The sequence below is a fragment of the Dermacentor silvarum genome, chromosome 1, assembly GCF_013339745.2.
Source record: "Dermacentor silvarum isolate Dsil-2018 chromosome 1, BIME_Dsil_1.4, whole genome shotgun sequence".
NCBI lineage: Eukaryota > Metazoa > Arthropoda > Arachnida > Ixodida > Ixodidae > Dermacentor > Dermacentor silvarum.
Genome location: NC_051154.1, coordinates 293775768 through 293792670, shown reverse-complemented (window position 1 = coordinate 293792670; position 16903 = coordinate 293775768). Strand labels below are relative to the sequence as shown.

General features: G+C 47.9%; 1 protein-coding gene across 1 annotated transcript in view; it reads left to right on the top strand.

Moving 5' to 3' along the window:
- LOC125942211 (uncharacterized) overlaps positions 1 to 16143 on the top strand; it is a 23378-nt gene extending 7235 nt beyond the window's left edge. The window contains exons 3-6 of the mRNA XM_049660362.1: positions 5777 to 5898; positions 11203 to 11310; positions 13753 to 13860; positions 15957 to 16143. Of these exons, the coding sequence (XP_049516319.1) occupies positions 5777 to 5898; positions 11203 to 11310; positions 13753 to 13860; positions 15957 to 16096 (478 nt within the window). The 3' untranslated portion in view covers positions 16097 to 16143. The remainder of the gene's footprint in view (positions 1 to 5776; positions 5899 to 11202; positions 11311 to 13752; positions 13861 to 15956) is intronic.
- The last annotated feature ends 760 nt before the right edge of the window (positions 16144 to 16903 follow it).

The window sequence follows — 16903 nt, the reverse complement described above, 5'->3', positions numbered from 1 at the left end:
TTTTTAGAAAGCGAATCGCCAAAGCATTTCTTTATCTCTTTGACGAATCTGCCCCAAGTTGTGAGCGAGCCCTCATTATTGTCGAACTACATGAGGGCAGTTCCCGCAAGGAAAAAGACAACGTTAGAGAGCTGCGCCGACGCGCTCCATTCATTGTGGCGGCTTGCCCTCTCGTAGTGTCTCAACCAGTCCTCGACGTCCTCATTCGCTTTGCCTGAGAATGTGCGTGCTTCTCGATGAGGTGTCCAGTAACCGGCTTGCCTTGGGCGAATGCTGTCTGCCACGATTTCTTCGCGAACATCACCTCCGTCCGAATAGCTCATGTCGACCTCTCCCGGTGGTAGCCCGGCCAACCGTTTGCTGCGTCGAAGGGGTAGTAGAACTCGGTCGTCCAGTGTGATGTACCCAGCACCTTCCACCAAATTGTAACGGATGGGATGGATTTATTTACAAGCATGATCGATGATGGTTGGCGTAGCACAAGGGACAGGACGGTCATCCAAGCCCATCAGGCAGCGGCCAGCTCCTCACGCACACTTCTACTTCCTCTTCCTTCGGCTGCTCCGTGCAGCGTGACAATTAATGAATCTAGCCCAAGGCGTATTGCTTTATTTGATTGCAATGAAACGGTGAACCATATGCACTTACCTACAAAATTCGTCTCGTAACAATTTAAAAACCATTACTGAGGCAGCAATAAACACAATAGCTGGCTTTCTCGAAATTGAAACATTAGAACTCACTAAATATCGCGTAAACACGTTTCCATATACCGTATAAAACTATTGCAGTATTGTTTTATGCATGGAAAAATGTATCTACGTCTTTATTGCAGCGGGCTTCAACGCTGCGTTCATACCAATAAATGTGACCAATCGCCAAGCTAGAAAATTGACTTCAGCATATCGTATCTTCTGACTAGACGACAATAACAAATTCCCCATTCTGGCTTTGCCTACACTGCTCAAAACGGCATTATATAACGCGTACTTCAAAGCTAGAGCAGAGGCAGCGATGCTATCAAACACGCGGCTAGTCTACACATCGCAGCCGACGTTTCGCGCGGCTGAACCGTTATACTGTCCGCAGCGCCACTTCTGCGTCATGATGCGGAGAAGTGGTGAACTAAGCTCGGTCGGCACACCTACCCATCTAGCCACTGTAGTGACGTTGTGCCGCTGGTGAGAAAGCGCCGCTCGCAGACGGCGCTACGGTTCTTTTCTTTTTTTTTTTTTGGATAAAGTATAGGATAAAGTATTTGCGGAAAACGCAGACGCGTGGCCAGAAACAGCGCCAAGAAGAGCCGACGGCCGTACGAAAGGGAAGGAAAAGTGTGCGTCGCATTGTAAACACGATGACCGCGTCGACGCTCGTCGCAATGGACCTTGTTGACGTCACTGCCAACGACATATTGGCTCACGACGCTGGGCTCGATTTCAGCGATTTAAACTCCGATGAGCGTGACACGCTGCTGAGGGCTCGCGCTGCCGGCATTGTTGCGTACTACGACGGCGGCCTCGACACCGGCTCTTCCGAGCGCGAAAGCAGCGAGGACTCCAGCGATGCGACGTCGGGCGACGAAGCTGGTCACCGTCTGGACGTGCCGTCGCGCCGACCGTTCGGGCATCCCACGACATCACATGGACGTGGAATTCTGTGCTGCTTGCAATTTCAAGTGCGAGTTTAGCGAGCCAGTAATACCAGCGCAGCACTACGCGATATCGGAACTACGGAAACTCGAAAGCGCGCGGCACAGAGTCGAGCGAAAAGGAAACGTTTACACCACCCATGTCGTTATCAAGGGTAACGCCAAAAAGTTGTTTTTGCTAAGAATATAATAGAAGTAGACGAATAGAATTTCCTTCCGTCTTATAATCCTACGAAATGATCTTTTTAATCCGAGTGGTTGAGTACTAGTGATAATTTTTTTGAGGAGTGCCTTCGTCATCGGGACCTGAATGTCCCTGGGGAGTCTCTTATCGTGTACTGCATTTACCTCAATTTCTCGATTACTAAAGCTTTGTTCGCGATTATATTGACGCCTTAAACGTTCTAGAGCATTGCTCTATCACTTTAGCTTGACTCTTTATTTGCATTTAGTGTCCCTTTAAGTCTGCAGTGAAGCCCCGCCGACGCCCTCATAACCGGCCAGCCACTGTTCCTCCGCAAGGCTGCAACTAGTTCGTACTTCAAACTTTCCCTGTTACCTAAATAAGGTGGTAACCACAAAACTAAAATTATAAGCACGTAATTTTATACGTTTTCACTCGTCTATTATAGTGGAATGTACAAGTACAAGTACAGTCGTATCAAGTACGACGCCAATTTGAAAAGGTTGCATGACGACGATTATTTGCTTCTTTGGTTGGATGGCGGAGTAACATAACTCTGCGCGGTCCGTGTGCCTTTGTTGCCAACTGCAGTTTTTTTTTTAAATTGTATCTTACTATAACAGCAATACTTTGCTCGTCACTTTGTGCGTAAGATAATACATTGCCTGTTGCCATTGATGGTTCGAGCTTCTTTTCAGTAAGTACCCCGTATAAGAACTGAAAAGAAGAAAACATGTGGCGCAATAATGGCTGCACTCTCTAGACAATGAAGCCTTACTTATAATGTCGTGCTGCGTGAATCATAATACATGCTGCATGTGGAAATTGTCTGCGGACGAAACACGGCGATGTGAGGGCGTGGGCCACCGTACATTTTCTGCTTTATCACGATGTGCTTCGACACGTTAATTTGCTTCTTGAGAAATTTGAGGTTGGATATGCTAACCACTACCTCCCAATATCGCACTCTTCACCGCCCCTATAGCATTTACAGCCAAGGGCACGCCTATGGATTGATAAATTAGTTCAGTTCGTCGACTATACGAACGCGATTTGATTACGATTCGTACGAACACAAGTCACGATCTTTAGGAATATATAGCTATCGCATCAGAAACTTTAGGAATACAGGCAGTTGCTTCACCTGACATCTCAAGCAATTTCGGCAGCAGGGCAGTGTGAAGAATACAGGGTCTGTCCCTAAAATAAGGAGACAAGTTGTGGCGTTGCACGCACGTGCACTTGATCGGGAAAACGGTGGCGGGGGAAGATGGGGAACCTTCGGTTTCACAACGCGGCGAGCTCAGTTGGCTTCGAACAGGAGGAGCGAGTGGACATGGTTCAGAGTGTACCGCTGTTTAGTCGCTGCGTTACGGCAACAATGGAGCGCCCGTTGGAACAGCGCTACGCGGTGAAGTTTTGCCTTAAACTGAGGAAGTCCCCTGACCGTGTTCCAAGACTGTATGGGAATCGTCTGTAAGGAATTTGTTCCCTCCGGGGCGACGGTAAATGCAAGTTTCTACGCGGAAGTTCCTCACAGACGGAGTGCGTCGAGAGATCGCGACATCGTGAGTTCTGCACCACGACAACGCTCCATATCGCACACGTACGCCACTCGCTGTCAGGGAGTTTTTTGAGCGTCATATCCGGGCAAACATGTAGGCGTATCCACGCTTCCCCAGCCACCATACTCCCTGTGAACTGTTCCTGTTTCCGAGGATGAAACGCGTTTTAAAGGACACCGATACGACACCGTGGAAGACGTCCAAAGCGCCGCAACGAAGGTGCTCAGCCAGATTCCGGAAAAAGATTTCCAAGGCACCTACAAACAATGGGAAACTAGTTGGGCTGCTTATTTTCGGGACATAACCTGTAGCCTTAAAAAAGGAAAGATTAGACAGCTAAAGATACCTCTGAGAGAGAGCATATAGTTTTACTGCGTGTAGTAGATAACTCGCTCAGCCAGACATCGATTGCATAAGGAATCACAGTAAATACCTAGCTCATGAACAAACATTCATATAGTAAGCGTTAACCAACCACTTTAGAGAACATGTTGCTGATGTTGCACATGTTGATTGATCAATTGAAGCCAATGATTTCTCAAGGCAGGTTCACTTAGAGAGAACCTTGAAACTAGCACCAGTTCTGAGATAAGCGCCGACAAACTTGCGACAAACTTGCAACAAAATGCACTGTTGCTCCACCAATTTTAAAAAAAATAAAATGCCTTCTTAGAGGGACACTAAAGGCAAATAAAAAGTCAAGCTACAGTGATAGAGCAATGCTCTAGAACGTCTAAAGCGTCAATATAATCGCGAACAGAGATTTAGTAATCGAGAAATTGAGGTGAATGCAGGACACGATAAGAGACTCCCCATCATTCAGGTACTTACCCGATGACGAAGGCACTCCTCAAAAAAATTGTCACTAGTACTCAACCACTTGGATTAAAAAGATCATTTCGCTGGATTATAAGACAGAAGAAAATGCTGCTTGTTTACTTCTATTAGATTCTTAGCAAAAACAACTTTTTGGCGTTACTCTTGATAACGACATGGTTGGTGTAAAGGTTTCGTTCACGCTCGACTCTGCGCCGCGCGCTTTCGAGTTTCAGTAGTTCCGATATCGCGTAGTGCTGCGCTGGTATTACTGGCTCGCTAAACTCGCACTTGAAATTGCAAGCAGCACAGTATTCCATGTCCAAGTGACGTCGCGGGATGCCCGAACGTTGCGCACGACATCACGTCCAGAAGGTGACCAGCTTCGTCGCCCGACGTCGCATCGCTGGAGTCCTCGCTGCTTTCGCGCTCGGAAGAGCCGGTGTTGAGGCCACCGTCGTAGTACGCCACAATGCCGGCAGCGCGAGCTCTCAGCAGCGTGTCACGCTCATCGGAGCTTAAATCGCTGAAATCGAGCCCAGCGTCGTGAGCCAATGTGTCGTTGTCAGTGTCGTCAACAAGGTCCATTGCGACGAGCGTCGACGCGGTGATCATGTTTACAATGCGGCGCACACTTTTCCTTCCCTTTCGTACGGCCGCCGGCTCTCCTTGGCGCTGTTCCTGGCCGCGCGTCTGCGTTTTCCGCAAATACTTCATCCGTAAAAAAAAAAAAAAAAAAAAAAAAAAAAAAAAAAAAAAAAAAAAAACGTAGCGCCGTCTGCGGGCGGCGCTTTCTCACCGGCGGCAAACGTCACTATGAGACCATGACGTCACCACCCCTGCTCGGAAAGGCGGGCGATTTGAATGGTGCTAAAGGTATGCGGACGCTTCAGACGCAATTTGCTCATAAAATAAGTTTTTCTTGGCACAAAACAACCGTTTCGAGGTTTCTGTGATCGTATTTTAACATTCAACGTTGACTTAACATTTCCCTTTAGTGTGCCTTTAAGCAGTCCCGGCCAAATTTAACTAAGACACCGTGCATTTCGTCGCACAATTTGGGAACGGTAAAACTAAAAACTAGCGCCTGCCTCAGAATTTCTTGTAAGGGCATATAGCTAGCGACCATGCTGGTACCAACTCGTGCATTGCAGTATGCATTATAAAAAGTTTATTTAAAAGTGAATAAATGAGTTTTTAAAATTAGTTATTTGTATTTATATTGCTCGTTGAATTAATGTCCACTTTTTCGAGTATTCTATACTTCAAGGAGTAGAAGAGGGCTCTCGTCCATAGATGATTAAAGACAGATGTGATTCTAAAGGCCACACATAATTGTAAACGACACGCCAGCAGACAGTACCGAGACGATAAAATTATGAATAGCAATAAACAGCCACGCACTGAAGCTGATTCCATTAGTAAGAGATAGCACATGAACCTCTAGAAGGATTAAGTTAATCTGAACGGTGCGCATGCATTCCAGTCTTCATATGGAATAGCACACGCCGGCTTTGCAAAATCTTAACTCATTGTCTCTTTTTCCTTCATTGTTCTGAGCAGCTCCCAGGCTTGCGAAACAAAGATCTGCACCGAGGACTGCGCAGTGCGCCACGGATACCCGATAAACGTCACAGTGGTCGGGACATGCGAGAATGACACGTGCCGGTGCAATTACTACAATTGTGAGTGCCTCGAAATCTTGCGCATAGTGGCCAACATATGTTTATTCCGACCAAACTTGTCTTCGCAATGATCTACCAGCGCACTAAGTGGAGCTCATATAACGACTATTTGTATCAGCGCTGTTTGCTGCAGAGTTCTTTAGTTTCCTGCGCAAGGATACTTTCAGTTTAAGGCAAGTCAAGGTTCAATGACAACTTTCTAGAGCTGCACAGCCCAAGGGTCGAATTGACAGAGCTTTCCATTCGTAAGAGCTGTTTACAATTGCCTGACCACTTTTGCTAATATAATGCCCAATATCACAATTAGTTCTATAGCACAATAGCGAATACGGGACCAGGTATTTAGTCGCCCTCAAGCTTACATTCTATGCCTTTGTGGACAGGTGGCCAGCATATCAAGACGTGTAAGCTATAGTTGCGTGCACGATAGATAAGCCAAGTAAGATATTTTTCATCCGAAAGAAACGAAAGGGGGGGTTGTTCGAAGTATCTTTGGTGCATCTGCGAACAGGAGGTACACCTACGTGCCTCGTTGATACTTGCTTAATAGTGATCGATTGGCTTAATTTTATCTAGTACAGTTAGCCACACCCACATGAAGCCAACTGAGTAAGAGGTTGTGAACAGAAGGACAGAAGGTTGTGTGACTAACAAAAATGGAGCCCCTCCGTTCCCCTCCTTAAATACAGTGAGAGGTCGATGGTTCTTCACGTTCTCGTAAAATTTTGAGTTGCCTCTAAAAATAATTAAATCAATTTGAGGAAATTCCCATATCACTCTGCGATGACTGACATCTGCAACGGCCAAGAGCCGTTTTTTTTTTTTTTTGCCTTTGACTGAGCTGCTGCTGCTTTCTGTTGAACGATCATCCCTGCACACGGTGCACATTAGGCAACCTCTGTTCTAGCAAAATAAAGAACCAACGGCCACTATCGCTAATCACGTGACACAAAATTAAAAAAAAAATATGCATATCCAACGCACATGCCGGAATCTATATGTGAAGTGACGCAATTTGAACAATGTACATAAGTTTATCGATGTCCGCGCTTTCGTTGTTCCACATGCAAATGCACAAGTGGTCGGAGTAACTTGTTCGTTTTTCATTGATGAGGCGTTGTGTAGATGTTTCATGTACATATTGGTGCTGAAAGAGAACACTGCCGTTATCATTTCATAACGTGACAAGTCGTTGTAATGAGGTCTTCCGAAAATTCACCGATGATTACGATACTCCCTAACGCTAAACTTGAGCGCAGCTCTATACGTGTTTCATTTCGCGATATATTGCGATTTATTGGCTGGCGCGGACAATCTGTGTCGTGGGTCACGTTGTCAACGGAGCAAGTGTGGCGCGACTGCCTCGCTAATCTAGAGATTATGAGAGCCAGTGCGTGGGTGACGCGTGGGCGCAATTTACAGCAGCAGCCAGACGACGCGCGCTACTCTGACGCCATCTCGTAGCCACCGTCGCCGCACTACGCTTTTCTTCTCACGCTTTCGCCATACCCTCCTCAGCTTTCCGCCTCATGGTTCCTCTGCACTCCGCTTTCCTCCTCGCGTATTTCATCCCCCGCTGCGCTCCGCGTTCGCTTTCATTTTTCGCTGTGCTCGTTCGCTCGGTTACGCCGCCGACGCCGACCCTCGCCGCAGGAACGGGCGCCTAAAAGAACTGCGCTCGAAAACGTCGCGACGCCGATATCTATACTAGGAGAGGGAACGACGAAGAATGCTGAACCCCGGGGAAAAGGCAAACAAGTCGTCGCTTTGTTAGATTTAATGTCTTCATACCCTTTGTGTCACAGTGGTACATTCATTCTGGGTAATTGTCTAAGAATGAGCCCGCACCCAGGGACACATACCCCGTTGCACATAACTATAGTGGCCCAATTTGGCTACCCGGCAACACAGCAGCAGTACTTAATTACCTAGTGGCCCAAGTTGCCGACTCGGCAAGACAGGAGCCAACGCATAACCGGCGGCCCAAGTTCTGAGTTTAATTAAACAAATGATAAATAGAGTAAACCCTCATGAACTCGAATTCTGATATCGCGAATTATCGCATAAGTCGATTTCTTCCCTGGCACGGTGTCAACTCCATGGGTTTTCCCCTCCTTATTTCGAAACGCCACTGGGCCGAACTCCGGATATCTCGAAACCTAGACTGCGAAAATGCTGGAAAAAGAAGACAGTACCGAAACGTTTTTTTTTTTTACTTTTTTGCGCAGCTGGGGTATCGCCAAAAAGTGAAACCAGGGCCGGTATTTTGTAGCGATGCCTTTTCCGATGATAATGCCTTTGCGTGCTTTTCGCGCTTGGCCAGCAGTCAGAGCGACGGTCCACTCACGTTATCAACGGGATCAGCCGGTCGTGAGTGGTGGATGATAAGGCTAGCATAAAACAAAGCATAACGCATCGCTACAAAATACCGGCACAGCTCTGCAATTTTGTCCCAATGCCTTTTGCTTGATTCTACTTCACCCTCGTCTACAGTTCTCGGCCGGCTGATCCCATTGCTTGGCGGGCGGAGCGTCGCTACAACCGCCGACCAAGCGCGCAAAGAGTGCGAGAAAGAGTAGCGTCGGCCAGAGGCGAGCTCGCCGCCACTTGTAAACACGCCAGCCACGCACGGCAGTTGCCCGGTGCCCGGAGGCAGCTGTTGCGCGTAGCTGCGCTGGCGGTGGTCACGTTACTAATGGTATCTTCGACTGGTCGCATCCACCCCCGAAGCAGAATCGTGCAGATCCGGCGTTCTCCGAACTCAGAGGTAGAGGACAAGCGCGCAAGCCAAACGTGTGACTCGCTCTCGGAGGAGGAAATGGCAGATGCGAAACCACGTGACTACTGCTAACGTCCGATGTTTTGCCTATCCAAAGCTAAACCGATGGATGCGCCGGTGGGACGACCGTTCGTTGAGCCTCCAGCATGCTGTGGCCTAGGTTGCCTAGGCTACGGTGGACCGTCGTTAAGAACGGCGACGCTGTGCTTTGATGACGTTGCTGGAAACGCTCTCATCTCGACGACTGCTCCGACGACAGGGCGCAGAGCGCCTCAGAGGGCTCGACGCGGGAGGAGAGCGATCGAAAAGAACCAGTAGGACGCAAGGCGCGCACCCTCTTTCAGCCAGCCGAAGACAACGCCGCTCGAGAGAGCGATCTAGAGCGCTCCGAGGCGACCAGTCGAAGATACCATAAGTAGAGCGATGGCGAGCGCTTTCCCGCGGCGTTTGCTCGCAAAGCGCGGCATGACGCTTTCGAGAGATACAGATATTGAGACCATTGTTCAGCTGACTGCAAACGGCGAAAACAATTTTGGAAGCCGGGAATAGGTCGTAGACGTCAAGCTTTGGACACCACCTAGTGTCCAAAGGTGAACATAATATTGCAAAAAATGGTCTACTAAATGTACCGCTCCTGGTACATTGAGCTTTTGTGAGGAAGTCGGTGGTTACCGACGCTATATTGGAAAGGCGTCAACGCGGTTGTTATGCTTATATTTTTCTGAATTCGGCTATCTCGAAACTTTTTCCAGTTTTTACCACTTAGAGTTAACGGGGTATTACTGTAAATGGAAATGAAAGTGGATGAAAAAATCTCGCAGTTTCACCCGAAAGGCGAAGCATCAATTGCGATAGCTACTTAGTAGAGAGCTATGCGGAGTAAGGATAGTAGTTTTATCAGCTGTATAAACTTGGACATGCAGCAGCACCAGCAACGGGCAGAGCTGTTGTCGACGTCGTCGCCGTTTTGCCCGCGTTCGCACCGAACGCGCGTGGCGTTGGTGACTGTTGCCAGGGCCTCTGGGGACGGCTCGGAGGTTTTCGACAAGATCAGAACGGGAAACTCGTCGAGCAGCGTCGGAAGTCTTTACCACCTTCTCGCCTCGCAACGTTTTTATATAAATACGCATTTGGTACCCGCAGCTATAAACGTCGCAACCCCCCCCTCCCCCCCTACAGCCTTTCGCGCGACGGAAGAAGTCGCGTTCGCTCTCTCTCTCTCTCTCTCTCTCTCTCTCTATATATATATATATATATATATATATATATATATATATATATATGGTGATTGTAAAGGAGGAAAGAGACGCTTAATTCTGCAGCCCTTCAGGGAGCACGGCGCAGAACGCGCGTTTGTTCTCTGCCGTGCGTTCGCTCCCCGTGAAAGCGCGCGTCCCTCGCGCCCTTTCACTCGCACATACAGTGCCCGGCGCGCGGCGACGATTTCATCGCCGTTGACGTCATACGGAACCTCAAGGCGACGGCGACTCCGACGGCAGAAATCCTCTTTGAGTGTCCATATAATTGTTATCGCAATAAAACAGCTGGCCGCAGATGGGATACGAACCCACGTCTTCGCATAAGTATACGCGTGCGATGCTCTTACCAATTGACCTAACACTGTGTTATATATACATATATACGCTCTTCTATGCTCTCCCATCCCTTCCTTCTTCCTTCTCTACCTCTACCACGTGACCGGCTTTCCACACACACTTTTTGACACTTTGGCACTCCTTATGCTAACGCATTAAAAAGCTCAAATTATTCTACCTGTAGGCCTTGCGCTATTATCGTTTGAAGTGACGACCGGTGCTCCCCCAAGTCAACGTCGAACGTGTACGAAGCAAATGGCAACTGCGGAAGAATCGTCCAACAGTACAGTAGCTATGTAAGCCAGTCGGCATCTAGTAATATGACCAGCATCAAGAATGGCTAGATTTTCGCTTACGGATAATTCTAGCGTAAGGGCTCTTTGTGAATACGGGCCAAGTGCTACCGCGGTGGGGGCAAAGCCCACAACCTCCGCATGACCTGTGTGGTGCCTGGACAAAACGTCTCAAACACATTGTTGCATTTTGTAAACAATCCGCGAGAGCGCTGCATGCAATAAGTCTGGCTCACCACCACTGCACCCGTATTAAAGAAAAAAAGAAAAGAAAACAAAATACCTTTGTGTTGCAGAACTGTTTGTAAGAGCATATAGGAGCCAATTGTGATGACGGAGATTTCAGCACCGTTCTTGAGTGACGATACTCATCAACTTTTAACCTTTAGTATGTGATGCTCCTGCAGTGGTAACGGATGACAAATCCACGTCGATTTCTTTGCAACAGGGCTGTACATAAAGACTCAATTCCTGACGCTCTCACTCCGCATGACGCTGCGTTCCTGTGTAACTTAGATAAATCAGGGATCGTAACAGTCAGAACCGCAATAACACGACGTGGCGACTATGCCGCGTGAGTCCTCCGTGTGCTAATAATTGACCGCGCGCGATGATGCGATCACCTCCTCCTGTGCAGACTGCGAAGAAAAAGCGTGCGCTGACGTTTGCCTCAAGGACTATGGTCACAAGAAAAACCTGACGTCGTTGTGCAAAGGCAGGATGTGCTACTGCTACTGGCATAAGAGTGAGTCGTGTCTAATTTACGCCATTTCTCCAGGCCTTATTCACACAGCCGTCAAACGTCCTGTCACCGCCAAGACACCAGCGTCCGTCAAGAGACAGCACTTTCTCGCTGGTTTCTCCTCAAGAGTGGAACGTTGGTGACGTTGGCCGATGCTCTGTAACGTCTTAGGCATCCCATTTTTGAAATAAACCGGCTATAGCAAACGCTCTCTCTTCAAGGACGCCGGTGCCTCCACGGTGACGGGACGTCCCGTACGTTGGACGGCTGTGTGAATTAGGAGGCCTTATACGTGTATGAATGGGAGAGCTTCCATGCACACATGTGTCTTGCTCTACTGTCACTACTGTCGCTAAGATGATGGCCTGTAACGGCTAACATTCAGGAAAGCTTACTACCACGTCCTTTTGTCTGCAATAGCTACAACCCTTAGAGATTACCCATGAATAGGTATACGGGAGTTTGCAGTTGACCCGAACTTAACATTTGACGAAGTTTGATTTTCAAGGAACTAGTCAGACATCTCGCTTTGTAGCAGAACGCTACACAGTCTAATGGGCGGCCAATGTTCGCTGCAAGAAGTCACGCTGCACTTTTCGATAGCCGCGTTTTAACGCGGCGAGCTCATAAAGCATGTTGCCGTGGAAACGACGAGACAGGCAGAGACAGTTTTCTTGGTGACAGAGCGCTGAAGATTATGAGGTCTTTATTTTTTTAGCAGCGTGTCATTTGAGCCCACAGTTTTCACTAAAAGCTTGATAATAACCGATTAACTAGTATTTATTGATTACCTTTTTAACGAATTACTTTTTACGAGCCTGTTGCAAGCGCAAACTTGAAGTCGGTAGGTGCACAAGGAAGGTCCACTGAATAGCAATCCTTAGACCAGCCGCAGCCACAAGATATTGCTCCCCAGAATTGAGGAGATGTGCGTTGGCGTTCGATTAATCAGTTATCCACAAAACTTTCGTAGCGCACGGTGGGAGAAAGCGATGTGGAGCATAAATATATTCCGTGACATATATGAGCAATGTCTTGAATCTGATGCTGGTATTATGTTTCCCATGAAGTGAATATACTCGTATACCTGGAAACACTGACAGACTTCAATTGCTCAAATGCAACGTATGCCTTTGGAGTAGATCATAAACGCATACTAATTCCTAAATATTAGGTAATTTTATAACATAATCGGCGAACATCACGCGTTTACCGATGTCCGTTAGGCCGATAATAGTTCATCGCTGAAGAAAAGACAGTTATCACCACTGCACCGCAGTCTTTAAAAAAAAAAAAGAAGAAAAGAAAAGAAGAAATTAATAGCCCTTGCCCTGTCGAGGAAATGGGGGTAAACGAAGCTTGTCCTGTGTTTCTTCGGTGTTCCTCCGAACGAATTGCACTGACGAGTACCACGTTGTGCCCGAACCACAACCGGTCACACGCGCTGCTGCTGGCTCCGATGTTCCGGTTGAGAAACTCGCGTTGAAACCTGGCCGTCGCACCTGGGTAAGTTGGCGCTAGCGTTGCCGAGGCGTGCACCCCCGTTGTCGGGTTCCTGGAGGGCTAGACTGACGCTGACGTTTCGCCTCAACATTGCGCTCCCGCAACTCGGGGTCGGCGGCTCTTCACTGACGTTTGGCCTCAACATCGCGCTGCCTCAACTCGGGGTTCGCGGCTCTTCGCTGGCGTTTCACCTGGCCTTCGGAAGCCCTCACGCTAGAATCGGCACGTCGACGACGAGCCCTTTTCCGAGCGCGTTCATTCTAGATGGATATCTACGAAATTCGAAATTAAATCTGTCCATTACGTAAGACAATGAATGGCTCATACCCCTGTAAACGTGGCCTCCCCACACGACGACAGAACAGAAGTGAAATTCTACGTTGTCATAATTAGCGGCAATGCAGCCAGCTGTGGAAGCAGATGACGACGACGAACGCGGGAGCAGTGGCACGAGTGCGTTCCGACCACCTGTGCAGCTCTGAGAGCAGCTGTTGTTTTTAGCGTTACATCGCCGGCGCAGGCTAGCGTATACAAGCTTCGCTTGAAAAACAGCGGATCTTCTTTATTGAAGAAAGCGGCTTCGTTAAACGCCAGAGATGCCGTGACTTCGTTTACGTACTGGCACGCATTTTGAAATTTAAAAAATTACAGAATTGTTCCGCGGCGCCACAACGTTCCAGCTACCATAAACAGTCGTAATAATTTCAGAAGTACCTCAATAGTGGACTATCCTATAGCAGCTTTGCTCTAACATTCGCTACAAAACGATTAATTTTTTTTTACTTCATGAGAACAATGTATCGCACAGATTTTACGCCTCTGAGTGTGTTTAAATATATTGATGTCTTTTATTTTTTCTTTAAGCTACAGCGCCATAAAATATTGTGGCGCAGTTTAATCCATCTTGTTCTCATTTATCTGTTGTTACTTCGGCGCGTGCAGAATGCGTGCAGCCTGAATGTGTGCCTTTGTGCGACGAGCGACACCCGGACAAGGAAATCATCGACGTGAACTGCAAGAATGACGTCTGTGTCTGCAAGTGGCGCGAAGGTAACTGCAAAAAGTGCCATGGTCGTTCTTCACGTGTGCGAAACAGCTAAAACGATAGTGGTTTCGGGAAAAAAACCAAAACAATTACGCTTTTTTTGTGCACAGTGTGGCAGCCGTCTGAAGAGGCGACAGCACAGAAGGTGTAGGTGCACAGACGCTGCTAACCCTGTTCTGATCCCCGTGTTGAATGAGTCGATAGAGTGCAGCTCGCAAAGAGCCCAATTTACGAGTTTTCGCTGAAAGGTTGTTGCGTTTCGAGAAGTCTTACTTATATACAAAAATATCGTACACATTCGGGGCTGTTGCACATTTTAAGGTTTAGGGCAGAAGGCCCGCACATACAGAATCACGAAAGTGGCTTACGTGAATATTTTATTACTTTCCTAGTGACTGCAGTGACGTTCAGTGGATATTTACTCAACATCCAAAGCCAGGACATGGATACCTCAGGGATGTGTTGTAACGTCCCGCGGACGTCCCTCGCACGATCGTTTGGTCACACTTTGTATGTCCTGTGGAAATTTCTTGCATGTCAGCGAGGAACATCTGGGGGGGGGGGGGGGGGGGGATGCATGCTGAGTACATTCCGCGGATATGTCAGGACCTTCTGCACACAGTGTTTGTCATAGTGGGTATACGTTGGCAGCACACGCTGTGTGACAGGTGCAACGGGCAAGAGCATACGCACGAGCGCGGAAGTGCAGTGTACTCCTTTCTTCTAGGCGTTCCGCCTGGCAGAAGTGGCATGCTGATCTAACTAAAGTTTTCAAAGTAAACTACGACATAAAATACGAAATGTACGATGTACACATGAGCTGCTGATACGATAGCAGCGTATTATAATTTGAACTGCATTAGAGTGTAAAACTGGGCGAGTTGGCTGATTGATCATCATAGCAAAAGCAGCGCGAAAATAACGGCAACACAAGACAAAGAAGTACCAGGACAGGCAGTGAATTAACGAGTAACTGGTTCAATTATTCCGCTCAGGAAAGAATAAATACAGAGTCCGTATGCGCGAGCACCCTCACGCTACTGAGGTATTTGCCACATCTTTCGAGGAAGCTGGTTGCACAATCGTGCAGGTTGATATATGGGACGGAAATGCAATGTGCATGGCTTTCCTTTATGTTGAAAGCTTCCATGATTTCACGTGCTTTTTGATCCACGTGCCAGAAGATGACAAGCGTTCGTAACACAAAGCTTCACGGGGGGCAATTATTCACGTGAGGACCGAAAAAGGTCCCGAACATTGACAAGGAACACTGACATCTGCAGATGCGATATTCCTGGGGCGTCCTTGGTAGGATATTCGAAATTGGACGTCTGGCGGATGTCCTATTGGTTCCAAAGCGGTGCACGAATTTAGAGACATGATTAGGATGTACTACAGACGAAGTGTTTTTACTCGATTATAGCGATATGGACACTTGCTCACTACTTAGAAGGCAGGCAAATTTTATTTCTTTATCAATGTTGGAATTCTTGTTACATTCTTTTCATGAACATTTAGGGGCACACCTTGAGATTTTAACACGGCAAAGAAAAAGAACATTGACAAGCAGACAAACTGCGCTGAAGCAATATTGTGCCCCCTTCTTGTCTTGACACTTTTTGCTGCTGACCCGGCGTGGTGGTGCAGCGGTTATGGTGCTGCGCTGCTAAACACGAGGTCGCGAGGTCAAATCCCGGCCGCACCGGCCGCATTTCGATGGGGGCGACATGAAAAAACGCCCATGTCTCGTGTATCGGGAGACACGTTCAAGATCCCCAGGTGGTCAACATTAATCCGGAGTCCTCCCGCTACGGCATGCCTATAATCAAATTGTGGTTAATTTTGGCACGGAGCACCCCACGATTTGTTTTAAATAATTAACTTTTTGCTGCTGTTCGCTGCTGCTGCTGCTGCTGCTGATGCGGCTTGTGCCAACAGGGAGGATCGGCCCGAGCAACATGTGCCCTTTTCTAGCCGTCTTCGTATTCTCGTTCTTTTTGGCGTCGTTCTAACCTCAAGCTGTTTAGTCGGAAAGCCCAAGTTCTAGCGCTCAGAGAACTTTTGCAGCTTTCTCTCAGCACATTCACACTCTTCGTTTCAGGGGCCACAAGAACCTTGAAGCCAGGCGCGGCTCCTGTGGGTGGCCTTGAAGTCGAGGTGGAGCATCCGCTCCGCGGAAGTCACGCCATCTTCGTCGATGTGGAGAGTCGCGAGGTCAAGAAAAAGTCGGCCACGTCGTGACACGCACCCAGCACGGCTTTCACTTGCAATTCCAGACTCATCCGAGTGAACCAACGTCACTTCCAATTAAAATAAAAAAGAAAAGAAAGGAAGAAATAAATTCCCGCTGCTCGTCTTCAATCTCTAGAAGTAAGGTCACTCATAACTGTGTCTTAAAATAAAGACAGGCCATGCTCTGAAAACTTGCTACAAAACTGCCACGATACGCATCTATGACAGGTGTATCTGAAAGACCATCAGCGATCACCGTTTATCCACCGAGTCAGTCACGTGACAGTGCTCAATGTCTCGCGTCCATGTGAAAGAGCCGAGCACATACAGGTATCGGAGGCACTTCCGTTGACCGGTTAATACCGCTTAGTGTTCCATTGCACTCCATGCGTAAAGTATGCCGATTCCACGGGCGGCCCGGGAGCTTTTCCGCGTTGCGGTGTGGCACTATGGTCGCGTGCACTGAAGCGGCAATAGCATGGAACCTGCTACATTTGTTGCGTATTGTACGTCATTACTTGCGATAAAAAGTTATACTTGGTTTTCGCACTAGTTCGTGAAGCCTCTTGTGCGTCATATGTTCCCCCAAGGTTTGCGAAAAGGGCAAAATTTTACTTGCGACAACAAGTTTTACTTAGCGTTCGCCCTGCTTACGTTAGCTTGCGTGAATCGAAGTGTGTGTCATGCATATATACACGAAAAAAAAATGGAGCAGAACACATCTATGATGTCCATCCATGCAAGCGAAGCGTTCATAGTTTTGGAGAACGGTGCATCGAAACACAATAAATGGTGTGTGCAATGTGCAGGCCTCTT